Genomic DNA, 13567 nt, shown 5'->3' on the forward strand with positions numbered 1-13567 from the left:
CCATCATTAAGAAGCTAAGGAAATACATTATGGTAACAGGCACGTGAGTACACTGGAGGTTATCTGTACCTTCAGTGCATTCCTCTTTTCACATGGCTCTTCTCTGTTTTTTCAGATTCCATCAAATACCCATCTCTTCTGAGAGCTCTTCCCTGGCCACACTCTAAAGGAGGGCTCCTCTTTTCTTCTTTCACTTGCCATCACTTATTCTGTAATTAACTTTCTTCCTCCCTTTAACTCTTAAGGGGCACTCTGAATGTATTTTTTCCCTATTGTAACCACAGCATCTAGTATAGTGTTTGGCACTCAATATGTATGTATGTATGTATGTATGTATGTATTCATTTATTTATTATTTGGTATTTATCTCTTTCTGGCCCAGAGCTCCCAAAACTCTTAGTTTCCTAAAAATTAAGAACAATGGGAGCATCTTTTGCTGTACTATTTGGTCTGTTGTCCTCAGTTCGTTTTTTTGTTGTTGTTGTTGTTGTTGTCCTCAGTTCTTAAAACCGCTCCAGAGCCATAAAGGCAAAAGGCATGTCTTGTTATTTATGACAAGCCTCTTGCAACCACTCTTGATTTATGTTAATGAGGTGACTTTTGAAAAGTCCTTAAAGGTGGGATGCCAGGGGAACCAGCCAGATGATCAGTGGGTTGCAACTTTCCGCCCCTACCTCTCAGACCTCTGTGGAAGCAAGAGCAACTGGAGATTGAGTCCAGTCACCAATGGTCAATGATCTATTCAATCATGCCTAATGAAACCTCCATAAAAACCCTGAAGGATAGGGTTCAGAGACTTCCAAGTTGGTGAACATGTGGAGGTGTGCAAGAATGGCATGCCGGAGGGGCGCCTGGGTGACTCAGCAGTTGAGCGTCTGCCTTTGGCTCAGGTTGTGATCCCAGAGTCCCGGGATCAAGTCCCACATTGGGCTTCCTGCTTGGAGCCTGCTTCTCCCTCTGCCTGTTCCTCTCTCTGTGTGCCTCTCATGAATGAATAAATAAAATCTTAAAAAAAAAAAAAAAAAAAAGAATGGCATGCCCTGCATGTGGAACTTCTATGCCCCTTCCCATGTAACTTGCTCTGTGTACCTGGTTATAATATTCTATAATAAAATGGTAACCTAGTAAGTAAAATGTTTTCTGAGATCTGTGAGCCACTCTAGCAAATAAAATCCAAAGGGAGGGGGTCGTGAGAATCTCTGATTTATAGCCAATTCTGAAGCACAGGTAACAACTTGGACTTGGCATTTGAAGGGAGGGGAGGGAGTGGACAGTCTTGTGAGACTAATCTGTGGGATCTGACACAGTCTTCAGGGAGGTAGTGACAGAATTGAGTTAAATTGTAGGATAGTCAGCTGTGTTGCAGAATTTCTTGGTGTGTGGAAATGCACACCTCTAGTGTCAAATGAAGGAGTGTTGTAAGAGAATCAAGAGTAGACAAACCAAGAGCTTTTTCACGATTATTATTGAACATTATTCTGGAAGTATAACCAAAGCAAGTAAGGAAAGAAAATGATCTATGAAATTTAAATGTTGGAAAGGAGAGATGAAAACCATAAGGCAATTGATAGTATTGTACACTTTGGGGAGAAAATAAGATTAACAGAAAAAAAAATTTAAGATTTTATTTATTCACGACAGAGAGATTAACAGAAAATTTAATGGAAGAATAATTCTGGGTCAACCTTTTGCTCTTGCTTTGACCAAAGTAATTTTGTCATGTACGGATTTTTAGGGCAACTCATTAGTGAGATATAATTTCAAACTTTAAAAAAGTTGTAAGAATAGTATATATCCTTTACTCAGATTTACCCGTTGTTTGCATTTTGCTCCATTTGCTCTATTTTGTAATTATAGCTACCTATCCATCTACGCATTTTTTGTTGTGAAACATGTAAATGTGAATTAAAGACATTTTGTCTGAGTACCCAACTACTTTAGTACCCGAACATGTAAAAGTGAATAAAACCCATTTTGTCTCTGAGTACCCAAATTATCAAAATCGGGAAACTAATGTAAATCTAAGACTATAATCTATCCGTATTCACATTTTATCCATTATCCCGGAAATGTACCATATAAGACCTTTTCCTCCTGGATCAGCATCTAACTCAGGATTATACATTGTATTTAGTTGCCAAGTCTCTCAGTCACTTTTAGTAGAGAAAAGTTCCTCAGTCTTGGGTTTCTTGACCTTTAGATTTTGGAAGAGCATCAGTTATTTGCTTTATAAAATGGCCCCAATTTTTAAAAATTTATTTTTGTTGTTGCCTTGTGATTAAGTTGAGATTATGAATTTTGGACAGGAATACCACAGAAGTGTGTATTTCCCCATCAAGTGGCACATTGATTTTATTGCCATTTTGTGATGATAGAGTTTACCTCTTGGCTGAGGTGGTTTGCCATGTTTCTCTTGTAGTGTCACTATTTAAATGTTTCTCATCAAACTGTTTACTCCCTAGTTTTAGCATCCATTAATGATTTTCTAGCCCCTGTCGTTGCATTCTACCGTAAAGGATTTCCTTTTTTCTCTCATTTACTTATTTATATTCAGATGGACTTATGGATTCTATTTAATTCATTTTATTTAATTAGTTATAAGATAGGGCTTTTAACACAATTTCTGCTTCTTGTATTGTTTATCTCTTCCAGAGTCTTTAGGAAAGCCATTACCAAAGTCTCAGTTTTCCCCGAAGTCTTCCCAGACTAAAGCTTACTTGGTTTCCTATCCAGGCCTGTATTAGCTGCTTGTTCCGTTTTGTTTGTGTAACGTTAGACGTAACGTACTCTTGTGTTTGCAAGTTCATGTTGTGTCCATATGTATTGTATTAACTCACATACTATACGTTAATGAAAGGGAGCTTGCTTCGTGGCTCTAAAATAGATCATAGAATTTAGAAGCTCCTGTGCCCACCAACAGCAAATTCGTAAGTTAGCTGCCTCAGGAATCCAGAAGTTTGAACTTGATTATCTTCAGGCTTAACAAAAGAAACTTTGCCTTGGCAAAAGATAGACATTAAAAGAGTGATGACCAGTCAGTCAGCTTTTACTTCCTTCCCCAGATTTAGATAGGAAACAGATTTAGATAGGAAACAGATTTGTAATTGCAGGAAAGATTAAAACAATGGCAGCTCACCCATTGGAAGTGGATCGCTATCAGAATCTTCAGTTGCTGTGTCTGGGAGTTCCTCTACTCAACAAATACCTAGTAAGGGTCTATCATGTGTCAGGTCCTGGGGTAGGCACTGGGCATGCAGGAGCTAAACAGAGCCTCTACCCTTAAGAAGCTAGCATTCTATTGGGATAGAGGACATTCAGCTGATGCTAAATACTGTGAAAAAAAAAAAAACCAAGGGAAATATAGTGCCTTTTTATAAAATAAAAGTATGATGGTAATATTTGAATAGAAACTTGAAGCTTCAAAGCCATGGGTGAGGGGGTGAGGCAGTGAGCAGAGAGCCCTACGTCAAACGCAAGCTGAAAGGAGAGTTTTTTGGTGTGCCTGAGGCTGAGCTGAAGAATCAGCCAAAGACAAGACACCTGGGTGGCTCAGTGGTTGAGCATCTGCCTTTGGCTCAGGGAGTGATTCTGGGATCCTGGGATCCTGGGATCCAGTAATCCAGTCCCGCATCCGGCTCCCTGCGAGGAGCCTGCTTCTCCCTCTGCCAGTGTGTTTCTGCCTGTGTCTCTCATGAATAAAATCTTAAAAAAAAAAAAAAAAAATCAGCCAGAGAGAAGTGGTTGGTGAAGTAGGATAATAGAGAAGGTACCTGGATGCCAGGTAAGAACCCGTTTTCCAGAAGGAGGGAGTAATAAGGGAAATGTGACTGATGGGTCTGGTAAGGTGAGCCTGGAGAACTGTCAACCTGGGGAGACCCTGAATAGATGTTTCAGAATTCCCACTGGAGTAGGTTCAAAAGAGAGTGCAGGAGTCCAGATGACTCTCTGGAGGATGATGCTCTAAAAGGAACCAGAACAATGGGATGGAATCTAGAGAATAATATGGGACATCAAAGGAGGGAGAGATTTTAAAGATGAGAGGTGTTGTAGGTTAGTTGGCTGGTGGGAGTATCTCGACAGGAAACCCTAGATACAGAAAAGGATAGAGGAGCAGCAGCAGTGAGTGTCCTTGAGCCCTGGAGCGGGTTGTTGGTAGAGACTGAAGTAGGAACAAGAACAACTCTGCTGCAGGAGGGAGTCAGTTAAGTAAAGTGAACAGAGAAGTAAAACCAAGTGGTCCACTAGCATGTCAGCTTCCTTTTGTAAAGGTTTTCTCTCCTCGTTTCTGGCATCTGTAGGTTTTACATTTCTTTGACCTTCGTGTGTTTTTATTTTTTTTTATTTTTTTTAATTAGCATTTCTCTGTTTTAGAGTTGGAGGTGGTGCTGCTGAAAGAAAAAATTAAAAATAGGTCTTTTGAAAGAGTTTGAGAGGCCCTGTTATTGTTAGAGAGGCAAACATTGCATGCTTTTAATATAAGTATCAGTATATCAGTGTATGTTAATGGTTAACTCTTAAGTTTCCAGTTAGATTAAAAAGTAGGGTTCATCTGGGTAAGCAGTTGAACATACCTATGGAGATTTAGTCTTAAGTTTCGTTCGCTTTAGTATCTTTTTTCTGACTTTAACATTTGTTGTAAAATATTCAAAAAGTACAGAAATGTATAAAATGTAGACACTTTTTACCCAAACTTCCCCAACCTTATTTACCTTTCAGAAAAAAACTATAACTAACACTTTGTAATAATACTTTCCAGACTTTTCTATATATAGATTTGATCACTGTTGCTTCCAGCTTAACTGATGTATTTTCAACAGAAAACTAAGTAAAAACTGCCTGCTAGCAACACTGATTCCTAAATATGATCAAATTTGTAAGTAGTTTAAACTTAGAGCTTTATAAATTCTGCATATTACAACAGTGTCTCAGTGAGTTCTTGGGCCTTGTTTCAGAATTAACTCTTTAATACTGAAATAATGCAATGCCAGTCTTAGCTTTTGACTTGGGTTTTTTTATGATCACTGAATAAAGTATAATGCAGTTTTAAAGGTTGTTTGACTTATTTGGTGAAATATGGACTTCTACTTAGTACATTTTGGGATGCTTTTATAGGGGAATGAAGTACTAAGAGAGAGGCATGAAGCTGTGGATCATAGCTCTCAGAATGAGGAAAATGAGCAAAGAGTATCATCAGCCCAAGAAAGATCACAAAAGAATGAAGAAAGTAAAATAGCAAATAATCCTGACTGGGAGGCAGAAAAGCCCACTGAATCTAGCAATGAGGTAAGCACATCAGAATAGCTCAGCCTTTTACCATTTCGGCTATAAGGTAGAATTTTTTAAGATCTTGAGAGAAAGCATGTGCATACATACATGGTGGGGAGGGGTAGAGGGAGAGGGAGATGATGTGACATGTTTTCAGGCTTGATCCCAGGGCATTGGGATCATGACCTGAGCCGAAGGCAGACTCTAACCAGGTGCCCCCGTAAGGTAGATTTTGGTTTTGACAATGTGTTGATAAGGAGTTTCCCCACATAAGTGCCCTACTGTAAGCAAATCAGATATATGAAAATATTTATTTTTTTATAGTTGTGTGAGTGGCTTTTTGATTTACAAAGGAATCAGCCCATGGAATTAGTTGTCTCTGGTTAAACTCAAGATTGTGTGTGTTGTGGGGCGGGAAGGAGGTGCTGTATGTCTTACACACAAACCCCTTCAGGAAGTTGCTAGCAGGTTTTGTTGTGTTTGCCATGGCAATGGATAAAGAGGTGACTGGCTTACTAAACCCAGGAATTCTTAACCGGACATCTGCAGGGGCACCCAAGCTGGCTAGGTCTGGGATACGGAGGCAGAATAACTTGAAGGCAAATTACCCCTCAATACCAGCTGATTCTTGGCCTTAAATCCTCATTTAGTCTCCTGGTAGACCATTCTGAATTCAGGAGCCCGCTTTGTATCTCTGGCCAGACCGGGTGGGACAGCCTCTTTGGCTCCTCTAACCATACCCTTTGGCTGTGAAGAGGTTATAGAAAGATGAATGACAGATTCTTCCTGCAGCCTGTGTGTCCCTTCCTTCTTTCATATGGGCCCCTACTCTGGTTTCTGGTCACCCCTGCTGACACCCTAGTCCACAAGCCTGGTAAACACACACTCCAAAGACAGACCTGAAGGTTCCACAGAACCTTAAACCAGGTCTCGCCCTGATGGTCCTCTCAGCATGACTTGCCCCAGAGAACCACATGTTTATATTTAACATGAAATTTAAGAAGTGGACTTTAAAATACTGACCATTTCTTGGCAATCTAAATTTCACTCAAAGTATGGAATACATCTTGTGGATTAACTGTAAGGATGGCTTAATTGTCCATTTTTGTGCAAGATCTATACCCAGCTAAACAAAAATAATAAGGCCATTGTATTTAAAAACAGAGTAACAAAGTTCTTTGAAACCAAATGTCTGAAAAATTATTCTCTATAATCTTAAGTGTAGTGGAATAATTCTGTTGCCTGGACTTTAAACACATGTTAAGGCCCTCAACTAGAAAGCAAGTATCAACACACCTAATGAGATTCTGAAGAGAGGGAAAGTTTTGTTTGTTTTTAAGAGGTGAGGGCAGGTTTAAGGGAAACCAAGAATAAGGAAATTCTTGAGGACAGTCATTATACAAATCAAGGCAGAAGGGAACCTGGGAAGAAAGGGAGCTCAGCTGTCTCTAAGGCACATCTGTCCTTCCTCTCATCTTAGCCCTTTGTCTCCTGTGGATCTAGCCAGGGGACTGGCTCAGTAGGGGCAATGAAGAAGGGAACAAGCACAGATTTAATGAAACAGATCTGTATCCTGGAGGATCAGTCCATAATACACTTAAAGCAGAATAGACTTTGTACCTTTCCATCAGTTCTAAATATTAAGGGTTTCTTTTCTGCAAATAACGTTACTTACCCACAATATAGGATTTTCACAGGAATCTAGATTTGTGCTGGTACTCCTCACACACTTATGACCATCTACAAATTTTGGTCAGTGCTTGGGCTGGGAGTAATGACTCAAGTTTGGGTCAGAAATTAACAAATACTAGAACACTTCTGAATTAACAGTCAAGTTAGCAAATAAAGTCTCCAGGCCACTACAAATGTATAATTTACTAGTAGATGATGACATCTTACCTACCAATTCAGCTTAGGTGGTCCTGTAGCATCCATAGACACAGAAAGCCTTGTATTTGTATTAATGGGCCTTGAATACATGCCTTCATACAATGCAAGGTACTCGATGTAACGAGAAACCAATTATTTGTATACACTAAAAACTTGCAAGTTTAACTGGTCTGAATCCTTAAAAATGGAAACCCTAAAATACAAAGTTAGGGGAGGGGAATGTATCAGGAATGTGAACCTGCTGACATGTAAAGCTAAAATCCCTATGATAAACCAAAGAAAGTCCTGGATAAAAGTATTTTTTTAAGTGCATAGCAATTCAAAAGCAAGAATGGCAACTCTAGACAAAAGCAGCAGAGGCAACTCAAATCCAGAATTTAAAAGACATCAAAATTTAAGAAGCCACAGTGAAGGACTGTATACAGATGTCATGACAGAGACTGGAGTTGAACAGATGAGAAATGAGGTATTAAGCCCATACGGTGGGGTACCTAAGTTCCTCCACTTAAAGCTCAGGATTTATAAAGATTCTTCTGTTCAGGAGATGGGAAGACTAGTGCAATCCTAGCCACCACCTAGGAGACAAGAGCAAAGCAGCAGTCTATCCAGCCTTAGAAATCAGAACCTCAAAGACCCCGTGTTTGATTTAGAATCTGAATCCACACTACCATTACTATCAGGAATCCTGAACCAAGAAAGCAAGGTGTACAAAATGGTATAAAAACTGGTCCTTGGAGAGAAAAACAATTGTTTTAATAGTTAGCTGGCAACCCTTGGTATGTGGGATTCCTATAGAAACTTACCAAGAAAGATAATTTTTCTTTTATATTTAAAGATGAGCTTAAGACAGAACAAGAAAATCTAAGTTCTAATAGGAGTCTCAGGCTAGAAAAGGATGAAGGTGAACCAGTCTTCAGAGTGTTTATGGCAGAATATTTTGAAAATTAATTTTAGGACTCAGATTAAAGGAGTACAGAGTCCCACGCAGAGTAAATAAAAATAAATTAAATCCCAAATACACCAATGTGAGACAGAGTCTGAATGGGGGGGGGGGGGGGAAGATTGGCTATAAAGTGACAGACTGACATCAATAGCAATACACCCCTTAGTGCAAAACACAAAGGGGAAACATTAAACTGGATAATCATAACAGATAAATCCCTATTTAAGCATAAAAGCAAATAATTCCAGTTTACAAAAACTGAGTTTACCACTGGTGGAGCCTCTCTCTAAAAAAAGCTGTCAAACGAGTTATTTCATTAAGAAACAAACCTGAAGGCAGGAGATGAAGCAGTTAGTGAAACTGGCAAAACATTTTGGTAAATCTAAATACATATTTGACTTGGAAAAAAAATCACAATTTTGTAACCAGTTGGAGAATCAGCCACAGAAGGGTAAAAATAAGGTGGAACTAAGAATATTAGCCAAAAATATGGAAAGATGGTTAAGGCAAGAATGGGGGAAGAGTTTGGAGTTAAAAATCCTTGTTTAGGAGCACCTAGGTAGCTCAGTGGTGGAGTGTCTGCCTTCAGCTCAGGTTGTGATTGTGGAGTCCTGGGATCGAGTTCCAACCCTGGGCTCCCATGCAGGGAGCCGGCTTCTCCCTCTGCCTGTCTCTTACGAATAAATAGTCTTCAAAATAAAATCCTTGTTTGAGGGATATTAAAATATTTAATACTGAAAGAAGAGTGTAGAAATTCAAAGTAGGGGTAAAAATCCAGAATAGATAAAAGACCTGGTTATTCTTTCAAGATAAAGAACTTAATGGTGCACCTTCAATGTTTTTTTTTTCTGCAGAGAGCTCTAAATGGGACAGATACAGCTTTCTCTCTGGAAGACTTATTTCAGATGTTTTCATCACAGCCTGAAAATTCATTGGAGGTAATTGGAACCTTAGCTTCTGCACTGATCTGTGAATATATTTAACCTCTTTACTAGGATGACATAGTTTATGACATGCTTTTGAGCAACAGTACTGCATTATATAAGTGCACAGATTTAGGATTCCTTTTTATAGAGAAACTTCAGTTTTAGAGAATTAGCTTATATAGACGGTTCCTCCTCCTAAATGATCACAAGGATAATCAAATTTATAATTTATCGAATCATGACAGTAAACCTTTGACAAACTAAGGCATAGGTTTTTTGCTTTTTTTTTTTCTGGGAGCATTTGTCTCAATCATAGTTTATCAGAAGACAACCCACCACCTTGCCTAGACTACTCCCCTGTGGACTTTCTGCCAATAGCTAGGTTGATTGTTCAGTTTACATCTATAAAGCAGCAAGGTACAATATGAACTAAATCAAATGTTTGACATTTCTAGAATATTTAAAAAAAGAAGCTTCCCCCAAATGTAGCATCATTGAGATTTGGGCTCACATTGCATATTGTACTTGCCTAGGTTTAGTAAAAGTGATTCATAGCTAACTGCTTATTTGTATAGAGGAATTGACAAAAGTGACCAAAGTGCTAGATTTGTTAATAGAACTGCTACTGAAATAAGATTACATGTACTAAAAATGGTTTTATCCCCCTTTTCAGGGCATCTCACTTGAAGATACTTTTCCAGGAAACCTCAATGATTGCATGAATTCTTCAACACATCATAATGTAAACTTTAGCCAGGCTATAAGTCAGGATGTGAATCTCCATGAGGCCATGTTGCTGTGCCCTGATAATACATTTAGAAGAGAACCAGTAGCACGGACTTCACAAGAACCATTTCTATACTTAAATTCTCAGAATACCAACTCTGAACAGAACATTCCGGGAACTAATCTGACAGGATTTTTTCCCCTTGTTGGCAATCAGATGAGGAATCTGACAAGTCAAGATCTTCTCTATGACCTTGACCTAAACATATTTGATGAGATAAATTTAATGTCTTTGGCCACAGGTTTTGATCCAATGGAAGTGGCTCAGCTTTTTGAAGAACCAGACTCGGATTCTGGGCTTTCCTTAAACTCAAGCCACAATAGTACCTCTGTCACCAAGTCTAATTCCTCTCACTCTGTGTGTGAAGGTGCTACAGGTTCTAGTAGTGACCTTGAATCTCTTTCCCACCATGACCTGGAAGGGGCTGTAGGAGGCTACTATGCAGAGCCCAGTAAGCTTTGTCACATGGATCACAGGAGTAATTCTGGTTTTCATGGGGATTTTACATTTCAACATGTATTTCATAACCACACTTACCACCTACAGCCAAGTGCTCTAGAATCCACCTCTACATCTTTTTCACGGCCTGGAAAGTCACAGAAAAGTAGGAGGTACCTCAATGACACAGATAGAAACTTAAGCCGTGATGAGCGGCGTGCTAAGGCTTTGCACATTCCTTTTTCTGTAGATGAAATTGTCCGTATGCCTGTTGATTCTTTCAACAACATGCTAAGCAGGCACTATCTGACAGATTTACAAGTGTCACTCATCCGTGATATCAGAAGAAGAGGGAAAAACAAAGTTGCTGCTCAGAACTGTCGTAAGCGCAAACTGGACATAATTTTGAATCTTGAAGACGATGTATGTAACTTGCAAGCCAAGAGGGAAATCCTTAAGAGAGAACGAGCCCGGTATAACAAAGCTATTAACACAATGAAACAGAAACTGCATGAACTTTATCATGATATTTTTAGTAGGTTAAGAGATGATGAAGGTAGGCCAGTCAATCCAAACCAGTATGTTCTTCAGTGCAGCCAAGATGGAAGCGTTCTGATTGTACCTAAGGAACTGGTGACCTCAGGCCACAAAAAGGAAAACCATAAGGGAAAAAGAAAGTGAAGAAACTAAAGGTAGAAGGTATCAAACTGATACCTGGTCACAAAACTGCTTCAAAGTTTGGCTCAAGTATTATTCCTTCTGCTACTTGAATTGGGGCTACATTTTGAAGCTTTTTATGGACAGATTTGTGGGAAATCTGGGGAAGCCACAACTTTTCATTAAGTCCAACTCTGTTATTTGCATGACACAAACGTACCAAGAACAAGGTGACATGAAAACTTGAGTCTAGTCACTTGGTTACCTTTTTTCCCTCCTAGTAAGCCGGTCACTTCAAACAGCAAACACTGGATGTAAATTATTTTTAAAACATTTTTGGCTTTTGTGACTTGAAATGCAGTGTATTTTTTTTTTTTTTTTAGCACTGAAGTACAGTTTTACAAGTGCTGTTTTTAGCTTTTTATGAATACTCTGAATTGCTTGGTGGAAATAAAACTTTAGTTTATAAAAAACATCTTTTCCAACCATCCATATCTACCTTGGATAATTTGTTTTCCACAACATCCACATTCTGGATGGATACAGGGTCAGTCACCTAGCAAATAGGGCAGCATGGTATGGATTTTTTAAGACCAGACTAAACCAAGGTGCCAAGAACAAAAATGGGTCTAAAAAGGGTTTGTGTCTCTTGTAAGCAGACAGAGCAGGGCTCCCTACATGGAACTACCTATCAGGTTTAATCTGAACGTGGACCTCTTTCCCCCATCCCATCCCCAAACCCTCACTTAACACTGTGATAACATTTAAAAGCCACACAGCACAACCCAACAGTGGTACGGGAAAAGAAGTATGGAGTTTACAATGATTAAAGTCCTAGAATGGTACTTGAGCTCAAGCTCAAAGTAGGGTATAGCGAATACAGCCCAGACCGTTTGGGAAGATTAACATGAAAGAGTACACGTGTTGTCAATGTTATTTCTACTGTAACAGTTTATCATAAAATAGGACAGGTTTACAGAAAGCAGTGTTTATGGATCCTAGTAAGTGCTTTTAAAACGAACCTAAGCATTTCTTTTAAGCACTAGATTTTGCCGACAATCCTTCTAAGACATGTTCTGGTCAGTTTTGTACAGTAATTTTTTAGCTAAAAATCTCTTCAGAGGCTGGCTTTTTCTAAGGGAACAGTCCATAGAATGTGTAACATGATGCTTCACATTTCCACAGAAATTAACTTCAAATCCACAACTTCAAGTTGTTAATACCAGCTTGCCTACTAGTAACCTTTATACACCCAATAAATACAGGAGACTGAGCATTATTCTCACCCCTGCAACATGAACTATATACACCTACAGGTTCAATAACGGGTAAATAGGAACCTAAGAACAAGTACTTAACTGAAGTTTAATAGCTTTAATCTAAAAGGTATTTGGTGCCATTTTGATAGAAAGGTAAACACACTATAGACTTCTAGAACCAGTGGCTCAGGAGTGTTACCTCATACCACCAGTGTGCTTCTTCTGAATATGGTACAGGGTTTACCAATGCAGACATTAAGGGGGAACAGTCAAGCGAGATCAATAATGCTTGCTCTTAAAGCATGTAGCTAGCTAGCTAGCTAGCCCTTGGCTGCTTTTACAGACATTTTCTGGTGGGCACTCCTTCCCCTCCTCAATCTACAGTGGGTAGGCCCTAGTTTAAATCCCAGTTGGAACTAGTCTTACCTCCTTTACTTATGGGAAAGTTGTTAATCTTTAAGTCATTCCTATTATAAAGTTACAAGTGAAGATTCTTAGCATCCCACTGTTCAAGTTTCCAAAGAAAGCTTTCACATTTCAAAAGTAGCCATCAACAAGCACCATGTTTAACAGCTGTCACAGGTAAAATTAGAATTTCAAGTGTATGTAATAACCTCATGCAACATGTACCAAAGGTCTTGGGTTATTTGGGTCCCTCTCAAATTGGACTTCAGTTCAGCAAGATCTTTTAGAACCTAGCAGCAGAAAACCCAATTTGCACATATCCAAGCTGCAAAACACATCAGCTTACACATACTTAAATGCTTTTTGTACACCTGGATTTCCCCTTCTAGCATCTTCAAAGAAAGGAATTTGCTCTTTCTTGGGTAGTCTTCTCACCTTAGGGTAGTTTGACCCGTTACAAAAAAACCTGCTACAGCTAAGTGATCGGCGCAGTAGTAAACCGGTGTGGCATGACAATCATACAAGGTTTATCAACCATCTAGGCGCAGCTATTCCAAAGCTCAAAGACCAGATTCACATAAAATTTTCCGAAGAATGTGTATTGCTTTTAATGTTTGGATTAAGGTTTCCCATCTTCTTGGAAAGGAACTCCCAACTTGTGTACTAATGGTCATTACTAAGGAATGGAGACAAGATTGTTAAAGCTTCCCTGTATTAAATCAGTACTCTAACCACTTTGTACAAGTTGTTATGCCTTTTAGATCATCTTAGCTTGTATTCATACACCCATCAAAGACCCTACATGCAATAATGTTTTGAAAACTTCCAGTAAAGATTATCCCTCTTAATGCAGAAGCCAGCCCTCAAGATGGCTCCCAAAAATGCTTGCCTCAGTAATCCTCCAAGTAAACCCCTTCCATCCACAGTACGTGATTGCTCTTGGGATATATAGTTCAACTACAGGGAAAGGAAAATAGCCAATAGCTAAGTTGCCAAC

At 39.1% G+C, this 13567-nt stretch overlaps 1 protein-coding gene across 2 annotated transcripts in view; it reads left to right on the forward strand.

Annotated features, from left to right (window-relative positions):
• The window catches only part of NFE2L3 (NFE2 like bZIP transcription factor 3), a 29552-nt gene extending 18173 nt beyond the window's left edge, over nt 1-11379 (forward strand). Inside the window, exons 2-4 of one of the 2 annotated variants that reach the window (XM_025993110.2) lie at nt 5113-5283; nt 8953-9036; nt 9698-11379. In XM_025993110.2, the coding sequence (XP_025848895.2) occupies nt 5113-5283; nt 8953-9036; nt 9698-10930 (1488 nt within the window). In that variant the 3' untranslated portion in view covers nt 10931-11379. The remainder of the gene's footprint in view (nt 1-5112; nt 5284-8952; nt 9037-9697) is intronic. The other variant, XM_072764578.1, reaches the window with a different exon arrangement.
• Nucleotides 11380-13567: the final 2188 nt, after the last annotated feature.

This window comes from Vulpes vulpes, chromosome 7 (assembly GCF_048418805.1).
Source record: "Vulpes vulpes isolate BD-2025 chromosome 7, VulVul3, whole genome shotgun sequence".
Taxonomy (NCBI): domain Eukaryota; kingdom Metazoa; phylum Chordata; class Mammalia; order Carnivora; family Canidae; genus Vulpes; species Vulpes vulpes.